Here is a 19957-nt window from a genome sequence, read left to right as displayed (position 1 = left end):
CATCATTCCTCCCATTATAATGGAAATCTGTTCAGTCAATTTTGCGTAATCCTCCTGACAAACAACCAAATGACAGGGGGGCAGAACACAAAACCTTCCTGGTCGAGGTAATTACATTCTTGCTGCAACAAATAAAAAATGTACAAGCATATAGGAGAAGTAATACTCAAAATGTAAACGATATCCGAGTTACTTCCATTCCAGTATGTTGACATTAACACTGGAGAAAGACGTAAACAGCGATACAGCTGCATCCCATCATGCATCCTTTTACTGAATTGTGGCGAGACCCAGACTCACTGATCCAGTCAGTGTCAACAGAGCGTGGTCGAGGAGGTGGAGACTCTCACTGTTTGGCTCCTCTGCCGAGCACAAATATCAGAACAATATCATTTACCATCTGCTGTCAGGGGGCAGTGGAAACGCATGCGATCACATTGCGGCGGGCCGTGGCTAAAGCATGCTTCAACAAGCCAGTGGAAAAAAGGCACAAGGGAGAACATGACTTTGTCGGATCTCTGCTCCGATCATCAGTGGCCATGCAAGGTCTCGGTTTCTGGGACCACAAACCAAAATTACACAAACCTCCTGCCGCGGAGGATTGAAATGAAATTTCATCCAGCTCATAGAGAAGCTCTCAGCTCAATATATGACTTAGGCGTGGGCTTCACGGATTAAACTCTTTATTTAACTTCATAAACACTGTTGTTAGGATCTGTGTCAAAACTGATGAAAGGCAGCACGGGAAGAATCATGTGTACCTGAAGTGAAAAGAAGAAAACTCAAGAAAATTGCTTCATTTTCCAGTGTTTTCCAGAACAGATTTCACTTCCTGTACCCCTCCACCCTCTGTGTGGTTTCCACCCCTGAGTTTCCAACCCCCTCTCCGATTCCTAGAAGCGATCAGCCCAGGACAGATGCAACTTGAGCACAATTTATACAGTAGCTCAAGGTTGTGCAGAACAAGCTGTGAGGTGGATATAGGACACTTCAGCAAAACTGAGGAACATTTGACTCTTTGTGTGGAATAAGAGGTTGGATTAAATGTGGGCCAACAGTCCTGTCGCAGCCAAGTACTGTATGGGTTTATTCTGTGGACTCTAGATCCTATACTATAAAAGACCAAATTAGTCAGTGTATTCAGGCCCCTTTCCACTTCTGTTTTAACAGCTATGTTTACAGCATAAAACACACCCATGGGTGAATAAATAACTCAACCCATTGACTGTATATAAACATGGACGACACAACTCCAACATACTCTGTAAACATATAACACTGCACTCTCACGCATTTGGAGCCAAAGTCTGTGCAGTAGCGATCGGGAGATGGAGAAGCAGTAACGAGGTCCGACCAATTGAGACGGTCTCAGCTGTCAATCGTGATGCTTCACCCCATTTTTATGGCATCAAATAACTTATAAAAAACAAATTTAATGGAAACATAAACACCGGAACATACGTCAGTGTGATAAGAACTAAACTAAAACGACAGAAACCATCGTTGAGAAAAACAGATTTGATGTGTACTTAAGAGTTTTTAGTTTGCTCCATGTCCAATCCACCAACATGGAGGAGGCGGGACTTATGAACTATACTGAAGCCAGCCACCAGGGGTCGATTAAGAAACTTTAGCTTTACTTTTGGGACCTGTCGCGTCGTCCATCTTTAAATACAGTCTATGGTTCAACCTCATCTTCTGTCTGATGCAGCGGAACAGTTGACTTCAGTCATCACATTCATGAGACACAGGAAAAGTACATGCAAACTCCTCTCTCCTCAGTTTCTTTGCAGTCAGTGTGACATTTGACTGAAGCAAATGTTTTTGTGTTTCAAGGGGACAAAAAAGGAAAAAACACTGATCATCCAGTGTCCGGCTCAGCTGAGGTGCTAGAGCTTAAAGAAAAAGTTCTCTGACCAGACATTTTCCCAGAATTTGGTGTGAAGATGCCTTTCTTTTCTCATTCAAGAAGACAAAATACAAAACTTTTCCATGTGCAGATAAAATACAAAAGGAGAACATGAGATATAGAGGTAGTTTGTCTGTTTGTACCCTGCAGCAGCCAACGCATAGCTCAAGTCACTAGTGAGACTGAGCAGATGCCTGGCAAACTCTTGATTTTCCATCCCAGCCCCGATTTCTACACACAGACACCCAGGAGTCTTTGGCCAGGCTGATAATCACCAAACACACTGAGTAACACACACACACACACACACACACACACACACACACACACACACACACACACACACACACACACACACACACACACACACACACACACACACACACACACACACACACACACACACACACACACACACACACACACACACACACACACACACACACACACACAGACAGAGAGAGACATAAGGAATCTGTAGTAGCCAACCAAGTATACTGAAACACTCAAAAATGAATGCTGCTCTCCAGCTGGTTGGATCTCAAAACTGAGTCTTGGTCCAAATCCTCCCTTTGTGTGACCTGGGATGTTGTGATCTTCCATAAATTGAAGAAAACTGTGGTCAGAATACAGTCACTGTCATAAATATCTCAATTCATTTCAAAAGTGAAGGTTTGGAGCTTGAATCAAAAGATTCTTGACTGTCATCAGCTCCCGCTTCTGGCTGATCTGCTGTTCTGCTCACACTTTGCAAAGATGCCAGCGTTTCACAAAGTCACCTTCAAGCCAAGTTCCACAACCAGCAGCCGTCGCATCCCAGCTCACAAACCACTGCAGTGTTTTCAGGATTGATCCTTAATCAGCCTCCTCCTCCCCGTCACCATTTAATTGTTAATCAGGGCGAGAACAATATCGGTGTGTTACTCCACAGCATGCCCCCACATTCCTGTGGTGCGTTATCCCATCAAATCCAGTCATGCAGAAGACCTTTGGCACAACCAAGTGCCACAATGTCTGGCCGTCTGGGCAAAGCTCAGTGGTCAGGGCCAGGAGAGCAGCCGCAGGGCACGACAGGTGTGTGGAGCGGAGAAAGGGATGCAGAGAAATATTCATATTTGTAACATCCAGTATGGCAAAGCTCTGCATCTCCATTCCCCATCATTAATATGATTTATATTATAACGTTTTTAATGACCGAGGACTTGGAGGCATTTTAATATTGTACTTTTTTTGTATTTTAGCCACAGGCAGTAAAATAAACAGATGTTTCTTTGATAGTCATCTCACCGACAGAACTGAATCTGTTACCAATGATTATGGTCAATCAACACGTGAGCACCAGGTTAAAGGTAACATATGTTACTGTCCTGAAAGCTATGTTAGCTTTATCATGCAGATAATCTATGTCCCTGATGCTGAGCTGCTTTATGCATCACAAATGCTTTGTAGAACTTTTCATTGAGTCACTCTTGCGTAACCAATGTGAGTTAAAGGTTTCTACTGTCATCTCGTCTAATACGTCATCTCGTCTCCTTCCAGACACTTTGTAAAGAGGATGACTTCATAACGACCCCGCTGATTCATAAAAAAAATATATATCAACAAATCTGACCCGGCGGCCTCTGAGCGACTGGGAGCGTTTTCTGCTTTGCTTTAACCAATCACTCTCCCTGTGTCTGGACCCTTCCATCAGCTGCAGATGACAACAACATGTGATTCTCATCTACAGCACAAACACTCACTCACTCACTCTCAACTCTGTCAATGCAAAATCTGCTCATTGTTTCCACTCAAATGTTCACAATGTTTAAAATTCCTTACTGGGGCTCAACTTGACCTAAACTGGAAGCAGAGGGAGTAAAAGGGAAAATGCCAGAGATGGATCACAACATCAGTCGCCCTCAAAGACTGTCCTGACTCACCCTCACCTTCCACATTGTGCTGGGAGGCCCGTGGCTGAAGTTCTCACAACAAAGCGATGATGGGATGGTTATTGAATCATGTGTCTTGATTCCCAAGACAAATCAAGTCATGAGAAAGCTGCTCTTCATTCTATGACTCAATTAGAAGAGAAAAATGACGTGAGTGTTAAATAACAGTCGGCTCACATTCTGCAGTTGGTTGCCAACTCTCCACATTTTTTGGAGACTTGATGTATTTGGTTCACATCACTGCTGCCACATTTAGACTGATGACTCTGAACTGAACACACAGGATGAGCAAGTCAACAGGATCATTACGGAGCGTCAACACTCCCCCTTAATCACTGGGAATTGCCGCCCCGAGCCCTCAAACCTGAGAGGAACCGGATCATGATCAGAAATGATATTTTTGCTGGCAGCCTTGTAAAGCAAAGTGTGTGGTTATAATGAGACACACTTCACTGTGACATCAGCACATTCACACACACGAGGACGACAACAGTGTGTATCTTACTCCTAAACAATTTGAATGCAGAGGACAAGTTTCTCGCTGTGTAGAATATTTCAAAAGGACAGAATTTTGGAAAAGGAGGCGAAGCTGAAAGTTTAGCAATAAGATGGATGACATGCTGCTTTCTATCCTCGCCTTGTGAAGTAAGATTGTATAGATTGTGAAGTCCCTTTCTACTGGTCGAACACAACAGGCTTTTGTCTGCAATGAGAATGGATACAACCTGCATTCACTCCCGGGTCAAAAGGACAAAGGTTTTTAAATCAGCTCCAGCTCCAATCGATACTGATGAAAATACACCTGAGTGGCCATTGTAGTTTCTTCTTCTGCTTCTTAATTTTTGCAGTCTAGACACTGACGCCGCACGTAGGACACGTACTGCACTTCCTGCCGTTGGCGTAGAAATAGCCATTTGTTATTGGTACTTAGAGTTTTTTTAAAGTTGGGAACAACATGCAACAGCGCTTTTTTCTTACTCTCCTGCAAGATGCAACATTGGCAAGACAGCGAGGTGAGAGAGCTTCTCAGTTTCCGGCATGTTCGTGACGTCAAACATGACTCAGCAGGGGGACAAAAACAGAAAGGCAAACTCCCTCAAAAGGCATTGGCAATTTTGTTTGCCTGCATTTAAAAAAACTTGCACACACCTGCTAATTTTGATATAAAAGAGGTATAAGATTGTTTCACCAAAACGTGTTTTGTCAATACTTTGAAAGACACACGTTTTACTTTTCCACCAAGAAGCTTAAAGTTTGTTTCAGATCATTTTTGTCTCTCCCACAGTATCAAACATTTTATTACTTCTGCACCGTGTGGTTCCAGCTCTTCACTGAAGCTACAAGTTTACACTGAGTGAAACTTTCAAGCCCAAAACTCCCTTGTTCTATACACATTCAAAATTCACTGTGACATATTTGGCATCGTGGGAAACTTTGGGACCCCCACGACAAATTATAAGAAAGTTATGTGGTTTTGACGAACGCTTGGCTGCACAGCTTGAGTTTGTAATGACTGACAAGAAGAGTGTCGGTAGATTCAGGTCTCTGCTTTGCCTCTTATAACTAAAGCTGATCAGTTTAAACAGATTTTCAGGAATAAAATTTCTTAAAAGGATTTGACTGTTTCAACAGATTTTCAGCAGCATGTTATGTCTCCGTGCAGCCAAAAGAAAATAGGAACTAGAAAATGTCTGCAGCAATAAAAGGTGAAGCAATGAAAAGACTGTTTTATTTTTGTATATTGGCTTAATGGTTTTTATCTAATTTTCATTTATTTCTAATAAGAAAAAACTGATATAGTCATAGGTTGTTAAGCCCTTACACAATCCTGAAATAGCAGCTCTGTCAGATCACAGATCCAGCAGCTGGAGACACAATCTCTCCCCTCCCCTGAGGCCAGTTCATGGCCTCTGATCGCTCAGCAGTCGGGCGACTGCAGTGAGAGCCGTGCGGACAGCGGCAGAGATCAGCGGAGGTCATCGAGGTCCCGCCCATGTGCAGGCAGCTACAAAAGCCTCCCTTTAATACCTGCAAAAGGTGGCGTGTCTCCCCTTTTTTTAGAAAAGCAAACAGACCACAACAGGAAAATAAAATATTTGCCAGGCTAAACGATGGGCGAGCTGGGGACATACGCAGCAGCCTGAGTGAAGGAGAACAGTTGGTGACTGTGGAGCCGAACTCTGACAGACCCAATGGCAGCATTGTGCCAGAGGCTGTCAGGGAGAGGGCGTGTGACGCAGGAATGTTAAATACTGCAGGAATGTTATTTATTTTCACAAACACCACCATATCAACACACATGTGAGGGTCCACACACACACACACACACACACACACACACACACACACACACACACACACACACACACACACACACACACACACACACACACACACACACACACACACACACACACACACACACACACACACACACACACACCGATTGGTGTGATGCACTCTAAGGGGCTTGGCCAATAGGAACGCTCCATCTCGGCCTCTCCTCGCCCATGTTAAGATCAACATGATCGTCCTTGATGTGCTGCCATGTCCTCACTTCGTAAAGACGTCAACACGCCAGGAAGCACAGAGCAACACAGGGAGAGGCCGAAATACACGGATCAGCACCAACATTTATTCAAGAAAAACTAAAATGTGCCACTTTTCCTCCACACAGATGTTGTGGAGGAATCATAAATTCTCTGCTAAATAAATGAGCAACATCTTTGACAGCTAAGTGAGTGTCTCTGTGTGAGGCCGTGTCTGCGCTCGTGTCTAGACAGAAGCGTTCACTTTGATGTGAGGATAACATCAGCTCTTAGTCTTTCTCTGCCGATTCAGGAAAAAAAAAAATTTGAGGAACCAGACAGGGCCGATTAACTCCCCAGCCACTTTCTGAGCAGTGGAAGCTGTGTGTCATCGCCCGCACATTGGAAGCTGGTCTGCAGTCACCGGCAAGACTGGGTCTCAGGTTCATGTGAGGAGATGCTGCCAGCGCACCAGCTCCAACTGGGTTAAATCATCACCCTCTTACTTTTACCAAGGTGAGAAAAGAAATGAATAAAACACATCCACAGCTTGAGTGAATTATTTTTTATACTAACATGTCACTGTTGTATCCAAGCTTCACTTCAAGACACTGAAAGTACCACCTCCAACCCTCACCCCCAACAAAGTGACCCGAGGTTGACCCTGACTGTGCTGTTCAGGGACGGATACAGGAATCACTGTATCATTGTTGCACACATCTTATTGTACAACTGCATGACGGATGTAAAGTTGTTTGAAGAGATCAAGTTACACTTTTCATCAGTTGGCAGTCTGATATAACATTCTGCAGGCAAAGACATTGGGACATTTGTCACACACCCAGAGCATGGAAACAAATCCCTGCAAATAGATGCAGGATCAATGCAAAACAACAGAGTTTTTCCGACTTGGAAAAAAAAGACATCCATCAAATGGATGATGTTCGTACTTTATGCACAAACCTGAAAGCAAATATTCTTAGAATGGAAACATCAGAATTTCTTGCTCCTGAGGGACTGGTGCAGTATAAAGACGCAGAGGGTCTGAATAAGTGATTACATTTGAATCTGTCTCTCAGTGAGTTCCCACGCACAGTCCTCAGCAACGTCCTCGCCAAAAAAGGGCTTGATGGGAAAACGCTGTTTTTGTGTAAATGTAGAACGAACAACAAATACTTCTAGTGAGTAGAGATTGAGAAATTTGTGGCAGATTAGGACAAACTGGGTCTAATACCTAACTGCACTTTGCAGATGATCTGTGGATTAGAGACGAGGCTGGAAAGGGAAAGAAAAAGCTGGAGCCGCCAAAGCAGACAAGAGCCCAACCGAGGTATGTTCAAACAGAGCATCGCACACAGAGGAGCCGTAAAACACAAAGGACTGGAACAAGTGTACGGACATCTGTAGACAGAGGCGGCTCCGACCGGACGACTGAGCCTGTAAATAGGTCTAATCAACACGATACAACCTGTGACATGTGTTTGGTGCTTGGACGAAGACACATGTCGTCTACATCACACTGTTGCATGTTGCACAACTTTTAAAAAACTAAGATAAACAGCTTTAGCTTGACTGTGTATTATTATTTATGTTTCTACACTGATTCAACATTATCAAAAGACTTCTATTACTGGCCTGTAGATTATTATATTATAGACTATTGTACATTGTATTTGTGTATTTGAATGCCTATCATACACTTGCTTAAATACATATGTTCTATGTATTCTTTACAATGTCATTCCAATGAGGTTTGCCATGTTAAACAATCACCCTCAACCTAGAAAACATTTGTTGTACGAATGTAAAACATCCTGTTACTTAACTGTCAGATTATAGCGTGGAATCCTCATCAATCTGGTTTTACACTTGGTAGATATTGGGAAAGATTAAATATATAAGTTTCAGTTTATTCTTTACAGAAAACGTACCAGTCATGTTTGGAATACATGACTCAGCTTTGAAGATTATACATTTGTTGTTTAACCCTAAAATATCCTGTAAAGTATCAGCAATGTGGTCGTCGTCATCAATCTGACTTTACATTCATTGTTGAGTACAGTAAATGTATTTCAATAAATATCAGAATCAACAGAAGCCAACATTTACTAAGCTTCAGTCTTGCGAAATGAAGCAGTAGCTGTGTGCCAACTGCAGGCTGACGCAGCAGTTTCTCAACTTGCACATGTGTCTATCAACAGGTTTTCTGACACACACTCTACATGTGTGTATCAACGTGTTTTCTGACACACACTCTACATGTGTGTATCAACATGTTTTCTGACACACACTCTACATGTTTTCTGACACACACTCTACATGTTTTCTGTTACTCCGCACATGAGTGAGGTCCTGGCCCGTGTCCTCCTCTCTCAGTGCGCAGTAACCCAAGTGAAGGAGCAGCAGCAGGTTAACACAGAGCTGCTCCTCTCATCCCTCTCAGCATCTGGTGATGAAGCAGATGATGAAGACCGGAGCAGAGAGGAACCGGCCCCCCGCTGAGAGGAGAACAATGGAGCTCATTCACACGCGCACCCTCCACCAGCACCACCACCTACCTTCTGATAAGCCAGCTGGAGGTAGTTGTAGGGGATCCTCCTGCGGAAGTCCTGCACCACATCGTCGCTGACTTTGTGCACAGACTGCGCGCCCAGCTTCTCCTCGATGCACGCGTCCATGCACGCCGCTCTCCGGAGCACCACGTCGAAGAAGCGCAGGTCCGAGAAGCTCCCGTCCAGCGGCTGCTGGTCCTGGCACAGCAGCCGGCAGCGGACCCTGGTGCTCCGGGCGTCTGTGTAGCTGCTGAGCGCCGCCTCCATGGACCGCACCACGCCGCTGTAGTCTCCGGAGTAAAACGCCTGCACCGCGGTCTCATACAGGAGGTCGCAGGGCTCCAGGAACGTGGCGGAGGATGCCAGGGAGAGCAGGAGCACCGAGCACAGGGCAGCCGGGGAGAAGTTCACATCCATCCTCTGCGGAGGTTCAGGCCGTGAGGAGCGGGCTTCAGGCGGACAGCGGGCTGTCAGTCACCGGGGCTCCACGGTCAGTCCATTTAAAAGTCCCTCTCTCTCTCTCTCTCCCTCCCTCTCTCTCTCTCTCTCTCAGGCGGACTCGGGGCAGCGGCAGCAGGAGCAGGGCGGAAATAACGCTGCTTCAGTCGGGGACACACATTTTCTTATGACCCTTCTCCGCTTTTCCCCCTAACTCCTCCCCTCAAGTGTCCGGAGCTGGAGCTTCTCCTGCGGGGCTGACATCACAGAGAGGGGCGGGGGGTCCTTCAGGGAACCCCGCAGGAAGCCGCCTACACACGGTCCGCTGATCCGGCTCCTGCTTGCACCACATGTATTCATAATGAAGGTCTCAAACTTTGTTAACTTCTGTTTCATGGGATGTTCAAAGATGCAGATATGTGGAAAGTGGAAAGAAAAAAGTTCGGGTCCCTTCTTCAGATAAAGTTACCCCGAGATGTGCCTGAAAAAACAAATGAGACTAAGAAACTGAAAACAATCACAAAATAGACATTTATAATCCACATTTATAGTTAATGTGTCTGTGGTGAGTCATTTTATATTCTTTGTAACTTTGTGTTCAAACTGAGGAACTTTATGTTTTGATTAACTGACTCAAATAACGAACTAACTAACCAACTAACATCTGTCCAGGGACTAAAGATGAAACCTTGTTAACTTGCTGCATTTGAATATATTTACTAATGAGCATGTATTATTGGACACCATCCATGTTAAATACACTGGGAGGCTAAATTAGAGTTAAAATAAATAAGTTTCAAATATTTGATTTGCCTGGCAGATAGCTTTGTTTCATAAGATGTTAAAAGCTGCAGATGTGAGGAAATTGGGAAGAAAAAGTTTGGGTTCCTCCCTCAGATAAAGTGACCAGAGATGTGCCTGAAAAACAGATGAGTCTAAGAAACAAAAAACAACCACAAGATAGAGTTAGATAAATTAAAGTGTGACTGTTATCTGAACAAGCTATTTATTTTACTTCTATATTAAATCCAAATTTATAGTTAATGTGTCTGTGGAAAGTCATTTTATATTCTTTATAACTTTGTTTTCATACACTGCTGAGGAATCTTAGGCATAACGTTATGTTTCTATTAACTAACTAACTAACTAGCATCTGTCCTGGGAATTAAGATGAAAAACCTAATTGTTACTGCATTTGATTAAGTATATTTAATAATGATCATTTATTACTGAGCACCATCCATGGTAGACTAAGTAAAAATAAAAAGAAATAGGATTCAAATATGTGAGTTGCTTGGTAGTTATTTCTGAAAGATGCTAGTATTTTGATTCATAATGAACTATGCAGTTGTGTATTAATTCTGGCTGTCTTGTCTTCTGGACGGTTTATTTTTCTCAGGAGGTTCAGTCAGATTCTGTCCACTGTAATACAATGTCTCCCTCTTGAGGAAATGTTTGGTAACAGCATGAAAACATCCAGGACAACGTTGAATCTTTAAAGTTGAATAAATTAACACTATCAACCTGTTAAACAGCCTCTTTGAAAGAATAGAAAGCATAGAAGCTACAGATATGTGGTCCATCAGGTGTAACGCACCTCTGTGTACCAATAAGGAGTGTTTGTGTTGTTTCATTCTACACGAGCGTGTGTGTGAGAGTTAAATCTGAGTCCAAACTTTAATCAGCCTGAAATCTGACTGAAACACGTCTGTGTGGTTGTTTAAAAGATCATATCATGTGACCTAACAACAAACTGTGAGAGTTAGTACGTGTGGATTTCACCACTAGAGAGCAGAAAACACAGGAGACAGGTTTTATGTGGAGGAAAATTCATGAAGTTGCAGTCTCAGAGAAAACCCACCAACTTTTCTCTTTACTGTCATCGTCCACCTGAAAGACTCTTAACCCTCTCCTTAATGTGCAGTGCATCGTTTGAAGTCTTCCCATCTTCTATTTGAAATAAAGTGAATTTGTGGAATAATGTTGCAGAATCACAAATAGGCTTACTGGAAAAGATTCACATCTACTTAGGTGTTTCTCTGATACAGATGAATTAAGTTTGTAAAGACTTTATTTGTATTTGTATCTGTGCACAGTAAAACTAAATTTACAGACTGGACATGTGAGCTGATTACATTTTTGCCTCAAACATTCCTGATTTTACGAGAATGACACCATGATTGTAGAACTTTTACAGAAACTCTTATCTTATTAGTTAAATGTATTTGTCCATAATGATCATTAATTGCACAAAGACACTAAAACCATAAGAGACAAAGAAGTCAATTTAAACAATTCTGCTTGTTTGTACAGAGTTTGTAAAATACATTTTAAAATCATATCAGAAATGTCATAACTAAAACAATACGACCCAACAAACAGAAGAGACTAGCGCCTCAAGAAATGAGAGCAGAGTTGCATCAATAACTCGAATCAATCAATATTTCTTATGAGACTGTTGGTGTTGCTGGATTGCATCATGTCTGTTTGCATGTAAGTACAGCATTAGTTGATACTGATATTAAAATAAAAAGTCTGCTGCTTTGTTTTACTCCACAAGGTTTCATCAGGTCCCAGACGTATTGAATTCCATAGACCTACGTGATGAATGATTGATCACATTTGTGGTTGTGGAAATTGGTTGAACTTCTAAATAAAGTTCTTTGTTCCTCTGCCCCTTTTCTTTTCTAATGAACATACTATAGATTAAGGGAGTCTTATTGATATTAATAAAACTATAGTAACTCCAGGCAAGTCCAACTATTCAGGCTAAACTTCTTTCCTCAAGGAGGAGGAGGAACGGTTTCATTCAAATGTTCAATAAAGTTTAAAACAGGGTGGACTCAATCAAAAATGCTCTGAGTATGAAAACCAGCATCAAAACAACAACAAGTTGAATTGACCAGGATGTTGACTGGTTACTTTACACAGCACCACTGCCACAAATACCTCCATCACACAGTTTACCATTTTCTCCAGTTTTATTTTCACTTTTTGTCTGAGGATTCAGGAAGTGAGTCACTCCCATGAGAGATTCTAACATGATGCTTATCTTCATACTTTCCTCTTGATTATACATCTGTTTTTGTTGTTTCATTTTCAACCTGATGTGAGAAGTACTACAAAGTTTTATCGGTCACTATTTAAGCAATAGTTGTGATACACATGATATTTTTCTAAGCTGGAATTATTCCGAAATCCTCTCCCCTATTCCAATAAATTCTCTATTAGAGTGCACAGTTGTAACAGATACCATTAAATACCTTGTGTTGTGTACAAAGATACATATAAAAGTGTACTTAATCTAATTTAAAATAATTTATAATAGTAAATCTTTATCTAGAATCAAAATGTGTTGAGTTACACACAGATGTCTATGCAATCTGAAAACAAGGTCAACAACATTATTGAAAACAAATTCATTTTATTTTTTCTTCTCAAAATGTACAAACTGTGATCTTTGTAATTTCCATAGAATGTAGAAAAACAACTTGATGAGTTACGGGACTAAAGATGTAAAACCTTAGTCATGAAACATAAACAAACATTCAGTCTGTGTAAAACTGAAGAGGTAAAGGGAAATGACCTGTTTACAAAAGTACACTGTAAAAAAAAGTACAGAAATCCTGCTACACAGTGAAAAACTTTACAGCTCCACTGTAAACTATTCAAACAAGTGTTCTTCACTGTAGCTGTGAAGAGAAACATCATGATTTCATATGAATTCAAACAGGCCGACAAAGTCCAATGTGTTTAAAATGGACATGACTAAAAAAACCAACATGGAAATGACTGGCTGGATGAAGCTCGTATATTTACAACAATGAAGTTGTCCCCTGGATGGACTGTGTCGCCTCCCGGCTCCCCCCGACTACACGTAGTTGGACTTGGAGTTAGTGGTGGGCAGGTGGAGGTTGGAGTTTCTGGACTCAGGAGATTCAGACCGTGAGCATCGACGACAGCTCAGGAAGGTGCCACCGGCCATAGTGAGGAGGCCCCCGACCCAGCTGACAAACACCGCCTTACCAAACTCAAAGCTGCAAGAAAAACAGATACACGCTCATTTAAATGCATGTGCATGTTTACAAGATCAGTTTGTATGTGTGTGTGTTCATGTGTACTGAAGGCATCTCTTCACTGCTGTACCTTTGCAGGTGATTGGATGAATGGAACTTCTGGACGATCATTTTAACGTACCAGGAAGTGATGATCAGAGTCAATAAACCTGAAAAAGAAGATATCATTCATCAAAGCCCAAATCCTCATCAGTTCAGACTGCAAATAACAGAAAAATCTACTGATCTTCTTGTAAGACTATGGTAATTATTCCATCCCAGTTTCTTAAAGTCCATGTGGGATAATGGTGTGAGATTATGTTTATCACCACATTGAACAGAGAAAATAATCTGTAAAATAATTAATTAATATATAATTATTATTTTGCTATCAATGAATTGATTTAATTGTAGTAAAGTTACTGGGAAAACTTCAAAGAGGCCAAACAAAAACAAGAATACAAAGGTTCAAAGACAACAAGCTTAATACATTTAAAAGACAGCAAATTATAGAGTAGAAAATATCAAATCAAGGACAGCAAATAAATTAATACAACCTCATTTAAAATTCACGGCAAAGGAAATTGATAGTGAAGTTCCCAGTCCGAGCTCCTCGGGTCAACTAACCCACTCCACACTATAAAGCACTGAAGTCACACCTGAGATCATGAACATGATTCCTCCGATCATGGCTGTAGTGGATTTGCTCTCGTTCTTTCCATCCATGAAGCGCGTGCACTTCATCCCCACAGTGGCGACCAGCAGGGCCACAGCAGAGAGGAAGATGCTGAGCAGCATCACGGCCCTGGTCGCCTGCACCTCGGCTGCGGAGGAAGACAGATGTGAACAGATGTGTGAGCTTCAAACTGACACAGTCTCCGATCGATGGACATAATCTCTGGTTGTGTCTCTTTCTACAACAAGCTGCATGTTACTCATATTTAAGCCGTGGAATAAATGAACCTTTGTCAAGAGCAAACGATAGAGGTGAAATAAAAATGTAATTGTACAAAATAGACAAGGAGGAGATTGGCAGCAGTAGAATAAAAAAGAAATGATCCTGTGTAAATTCCTCATGTGATGCCATCACGTCAGAAGAGATCAACCCAAAGACTTGAGTCTAATTATAGACAGTTATTGTCGGTGGAAGGCATCTCAACGAGCAGCGCCTGGTTTCTGGAGGAGATGTTGTAAAAAATGAAAACTCACTGGGCAGCTTCAGGAGAGACTCGTGGGATTCGCACGTCGTTCTCTCGTTGCCGCTGCAGCTCTTCCACAAACCCTCGTACACCCGGTGCGTCTTTCCCTGCGCCTGCTTCTTCCATTCCACCATGAGGGTGGCGGCCACCGTGGTAGCGACACCGACCAGAGAGAGGAGGAACCCCAGGAGCTGAATGCCCGAGCTGGCCATCGTGTACCCCGGCTACAGCAAGGGAAAAGTGTCCGAGAACTTTGGTTGGAAATTGCTTTTTAAAAAAAATCTAAATAAAGGAGAAAGAGAGGAGAGGAGACTGAAGTTGAAAGTCTGTTCAAAGTGGCTCCTCTCACCTCCTCAGACCGTTATACACGCGCTCCGCTGCAGAGTCTATTTAAAGTCCCAGGGCTGTGACGCACAGGAGGTCTGTCCTCCACCTGCAGAGGATGATGGGAAGTTCATGTGAAGTCTTATCAGAGCATGTTGGTAAATACAGAATCCCCTGAATAAAAAGGAGTCATACACAAGATGAAAAGTTTAAACTGTTTAAAGAGCCTCCACCTCGGAGTCATGCAAACTTCTCAGCAGCCATTGCTTTAGGTTAGGTTTTCATTTCAAACATTTTTTAAATTTAAAAAAAGTATCAATATAAGTAAGTGTACTACGAACAAATGAACTTTAACAACACATGCTCAAAATACATAAATACTTTCTTCTATATTTCATGAAAACATTTTGTGGGAAATGCTCTAATATTCCAGCTTTCATCCTACAGCTCAGTCACAATCAGACAATCAAATAGCAAATAAACATTCATGACTCAGCGACGGATGATAAAGACAATTAAAGCAAACAAAGCATTTAAAAGTCCAAGTCCCTGTCTCACATCCCCCCATCATCCAAATCATGTCTATTCACCATACTGGTTTAAATATTCTGATAGAATTTATGTAATGTGGGACATGTTTTCATTTTGTCGCCACAGTTGTTCCACAGAGTTACACCTTTGATTGTTATACAATGACTTTTAGTATTCCAGCCTCCTCCTAGTTAGTGGATGGGACATGGACCAAACTGAAAAGTAGGTAGCTCTTATCACACTGATGTACGTCCATCCGTCCATCCATCCATCTGTCCATCCATCCACTATCTATAGCATTTAACCTTTGAGGATTGTGGTCCCAGCTGACATTGGGCGAGAGGCTGGTCACACCCTGGACAGGTCGCCAGCATCACAGGGCCGACACACAGAGACTAACAACCATTCCCACCTACAGTCATTGAATCATTTAGAAGCTTCAATTGGCTCATAATTGGTCAAGTTCATGTATCGACTGGAACTCAGCTACCTCAGCTCCATCGCCCCGATCCCTGCTGCTCAGACTGTGGCTCCAGATGTGCAAGATGATGGCGTTTGAATCCTGGACATTTGAGCTTCATTTCTGGATGGTGAGAGGAAGTGGAGACACGTCGTCCATCTTTATTTACAGTTTTTTTCTCCACATGGTTAGTGATGGCCTGAGCTCTTTCTGCATGATACCATCTTATAGCCCACCTTAGCCTCACTTGTGAACCATGAGCCACAAAGAAAAGTACCTTGGTTCCACGTGGAGCAGTCAGTCAGTGACGTGGTACCCACACAGACAAGTTGACAGGAATAGTAACCATGATCAAGTTTATTTTCATCATATACATCAGAGCTGCACATTCATTTGTTTGTCATTGCATGTGCGGTTTCACTTAAAGCACGGAGTCTTGTTAAAATGGTTCCTGGGAGATCGCAGGCGAACCAACAACAACAAGAAGAAGAAGCGAAAGGAGCAAAAACAGGAGTGAGAGATGCGGCCTTTCATCCAACTAAGTGATGGTCAACATGCTCAATTGTCGCTCCCTTCCTCAGCAATTTACTGCAGCAAGCTCTTGTTTATGTGAACAAATAGTCTTGGTTTTACTCAGACAATTACCAAATGATTTGACCGTATTTGGTGAAGGGGGATGTCAGTTTGTAAACACCCTGCGTTGGTCTGTCAGATCGGATCAGTGTCACACCCATTCCTGAGCTGAGCCTCAACCAAAACAGTTTGCTGCTCGCCCAAAGCAAGTTGTTTTGTGTCCCTCCCTGACATGAACTCCCTTCGTTTATTTATTTCCCTCACACCCACTGTAAAGGTCCATCCAGGACAAACTTTATTTTGAAGGGATTGTTGTCGTATGTTTGCAGCCCGCAGGCAAGACCACATGGTAAATGACAAAAAATTAATCCCCACTCAAAAAGTGACAAATTCACAATTAGAAATAATCGCACCACAGGTCTAAATATAAACAGACTTCCTCTTCACTGACGGTACAATGTGTAGGTGAATTGGAGGAGGAAGAAATGTGTCATCGCTCATCCCGACAATCCTCCCACGGATATAATGACAGCTGAACCCTCCCCAGCACATTTAAGAACTGACTCACATCATGGGAGGATTTGATGAGAATGTTAAAGATGTAACAAAGTGATCAACATGTAGATTAAGTGTAACTGGTGCAATTGAATACAAGAAAAAGGAAAATAAAATAACTCAAATGAAACTGAAACTCAGTAGAGCATATACCTCCACCAAGACCCAACAATCCTCTTAAATTCAACCAAGCCGCACCAAATTTCATAAATATCAGTTCTCTAAATATGACTGATTTAATTCATCAAGATCCATGAATTGTTCCTTGGAAATCACTGAAAACGAAAAAAAACCCAGATGAATTGATTGTCCCTTTGGCTGAACCTATGGAGGAGAAAAATAGTGTCAGGTGTTCTTTATCAACAAAACTAAGCACAAGGTGAAGTTTGTGGAAATCAGAAACTACTTGTTTAGGTAAAAATCAGGAGTAGCGTAAAAGAACAACATCCGGAAAGCTGAAACTTTCCTCCAGTCACAGATGTGGTTCCAGATCTTTGAAACCGAAAATAAATCATAGACCCTTAATTTCCTTAGCTTCCAAAAACAGTTGATTCCAGTTGATCCACAGAACAGATATCATGTGCTTTCAAGAGGGGAAGAGGTCAGTGTGTGTGTGTGTGTGTGTGTGTGTGTGTGTGTGTGTGTGTGTGTGTGTGTGTGTGTGTGTACAAATTAGTCTGCAGTATTAAGAAAGACACAAAAACAGAGGAGGAGTCAGTGTGTGTGACAGATGAGACTGTGCTGATCAGCAGATACAAACACCTACTGAAGACAGTCACATACAGAGTCAGAGTCAGAGATGAAGACACGTGGGAGTAAAAAGTACCTCAGATACTTCTTATAAGGGTCAAAATACACTTACAATGACTGCAAGACATTTCTGACACACAGATATAAATGTTAAAATATAGTTTAATAAAAGATTACCTTAGAAAATGTGGATGATTCTTTTTATCATATTTCATATTTTATTTAATTATCATAAAAACTAGCTGACCCTGCACCCAATAAATGATTGATCTGAATATTTATTAGTCGTTAATCCATACTGTTTCTTTATTGTCTGCAGGGATTAAAAAAATAAATGCTGGTTGATGGAATAGACATGAAAATCTGCAGATTTAGTAAAGAAAAGTAAATGTAGTAAATTTTGATTTGTTCAATATTTAGTATGTTTTTTTATAGATTTTATCCAAAATCCTGCAGAACTAATGACGTCAGCCTCTGCTGGACTTTGTGTTTAGTGCTTTTTAATTCATGTTTTTAATGTTTGTTTGCTAACGTGCTAAACGAAGATGGCAAATATGTGCTATGTTTAAAACCAGATGTTTCCCGAGGTGCGTTTGCATCCAGATGTTTTTAATCCGCATTTTCAAAATGTTCACATCAAAAACAATTCAAAACTAAATATTAAAAACTGATGACGTTATTTAGATGAGGGCTTTATAAATATATAATGTATTTTTTACAAGGGGAAAACCGGCTCTTCATGTCACTGAGGCCAAATGACGAAACCTCCTCACACACACAGAGACGTGACCCTCCACATCAAGAAAGACGCAGTGACTTCACTCTTTATCAAAGATCAGCAGGCTGAGATTGTTTCCTCTAAAAGTCTGTGGATATAAAAACGTGAAATGACGAGAAACTGCAAATGCTGTGTTTAAAATGAACAGTGCAGGGTGTTTTGCTCAGGAAACCGAGCTCCTTTGAGATCAGTTGTAAACTCTTCATTGTTTTCTACGAAATATTTGTTATTGGGGCCATGTTGGTGTCAGCAGGTTTATTCTGCTGCACAGGATCCACTGCATATTCCAGGAGTATTTGTATGCACTGAGCTGTGTAATATGTTGACAGTGAGCTTCTCCAAATCTGTATGATGTGCTGTCCATGCACACGTGATCAAACTAGTTTCCCCTCTTCATTTACCTCCTCCATCAGCTACACGGCACCGCAGCTCTTCTCGAAACATGCTCAGCACAGACACACTCCGGCTCTTGCATCCTACTTGCAATGTGGACGTCCTGTGATTTGGAGCAAGACTTTTCAACTTTGATTCCTGTGAAGCAATCGAGCTGTTTACAGAGAACTGATTTGATTATATGCAGCAGATTTGAACAAGCATAATAAGATGGTGACTGCCTCAGGGGATAAGAACGGAGCTCTCTCTCACTCCCAGGATTCCAGTGTAGGCCGCATGGCTTCCTGCAACACGCTGCCTAACGCTCCCCAGCATCACACAAAAGGAGGAAGCACACATCAGGGAGGAACTGCGGCGTAATGTCACTTCGGGGGAATAACAGCGAGACACTGGAGTGAATTACACCCAAATATTTATTATGCTGAGGTGTTGAGTAGAGAGGAGGGAATAGAGAGTAAGTTAAAGGCGTGTGCCGTTCTATAAGATCTCCAGAATGTGATAAACAAGTCAAACAGTTTCACATTGTTTCAGGATCTCTCACAGGGGAGTGAAGCCGACACAGTGCCACAACACTGAATACAACTTTCTAAAATAAAAAAAAAAGTAGCTCAGTGAGTCAGGAAGATGAGGAGGCATCACCCACTGTGACATACACTGTGTGAGGAAGACGCCATCTAGTGGTCAGCAAGACACGCACCAAGAGCAGCTGAGGACAAACTGAGACACTTGTTACAGCGACATGATCCTGAAGCTGACACAGAATCCACTGCTCACAAGCAACACGACAACCTGATGATACTGAGATCATCAATCTAACTGTGATCACAAGGTCATTTATATAATTTAGACGTATATAATATATTTGACAATACTCTAAATCTCTACTCTTTACATCTTAATGCAACAGAACCTTGGCAAATTTTCTGAGCTACACCTGAGCTTTTTCTGCTCGATAAGAGAGTGTGTCTGACAGACCTCCTC

The 19957-nt window shown here is 41.9% G+C and overlaps 2 protein-coding genes across 2 annotated transcripts in view; both read right to left on the bottom strand.

The window, feature by feature from the left end:
* p3h2 (prolyl 3-hydroxylase 2) overlaps positions 1 to 9591 on the bottom strand; it is a 59826-nt gene extending 50235 nt beyond the window's left edge. Inside the window, exon 1 of the mRNA XM_035177400.2 lies at positions 8927 to 9591. Coding sequence (XP_035033291.1) covers positions 8927 to 9337 — 411 coding nt within the window. The 5' untranslated portion in view covers positions 9338 to 9591. The remainder of the gene's footprint in view (positions 1 to 8926) is intronic.
* Positions 9592 to 12762: 3171 nt separating this feature from the next.
* Positions 12763 to 15000, bottom strand: LOC118121167 (claudin-1). Its single transcript, XM_035176876.2, has 4 exons — positions 14623 to 15000; positions 14073 to 14237; positions 13505 to 13583; positions 12763 to 13395 (listed from the first exon to the last, which is right to left on the bottom strand). Exons 1-4 carry the CDS (start codon positions 14822 to 14824, stop codon positions 13230 to 13232), a joined length of 612 nt encoding a protein of 203 aa, XP_035032767.2. The 5' UTR covers positions 14825 to 15000; the 3' UTR covers positions 12763 to 13229.
* Between the last annotated feature and the right edge of the window lie 4957 nt (positions 15001 to 19957).

The sequence above is a fragment of the Hippoglossus stenolepis genome, chromosome 14, assembly GCF_022539355.2.
Source record: "Hippoglossus stenolepis isolate QCI-W04-F060 chromosome 14, HSTE1.2, whole genome shotgun sequence".
Classification (NCBI taxonomy): Eukaryota; Metazoa; Chordata; class Actinopteri; order Pleuronectiformes; family Pleuronectidae; genus Hippoglossus; species Hippoglossus stenolepis.
The sequence above is the reverse complement of the archived record's forward strand: the minus strand, read 5'-3'. Positions and strand labels throughout refer to the sequence as shown.

What these genes read in the sequence shown, in the direction of transcription:
- LOC118121167 (XM_035176876.2), bottom strand. Translation starts at nt 14,824, where the DNA reads ATGGCCAGCTCGGGCATTCAGCTCCTGGGGTTCCTCCTCTCTCTGGTC. An exon ending in GTCTCTCCTGAAGCTGCCCA is followed by an intron (nt 14,238 to 14,622) that starts GTGAGTTTTCAT and finishes CTTCCTCCGCAG; the next exon opens with CCGAGGTGCAGGCGACCAGG. An exon ending in AATCATGTTCATGATCTCAG is followed by an intron (nt 13,584 to 14,072) that starts GTGTGACTTCAG and finishes CTTCTTTTTCAG; the next exon opens with GTTTATTGACTCTGATCATC.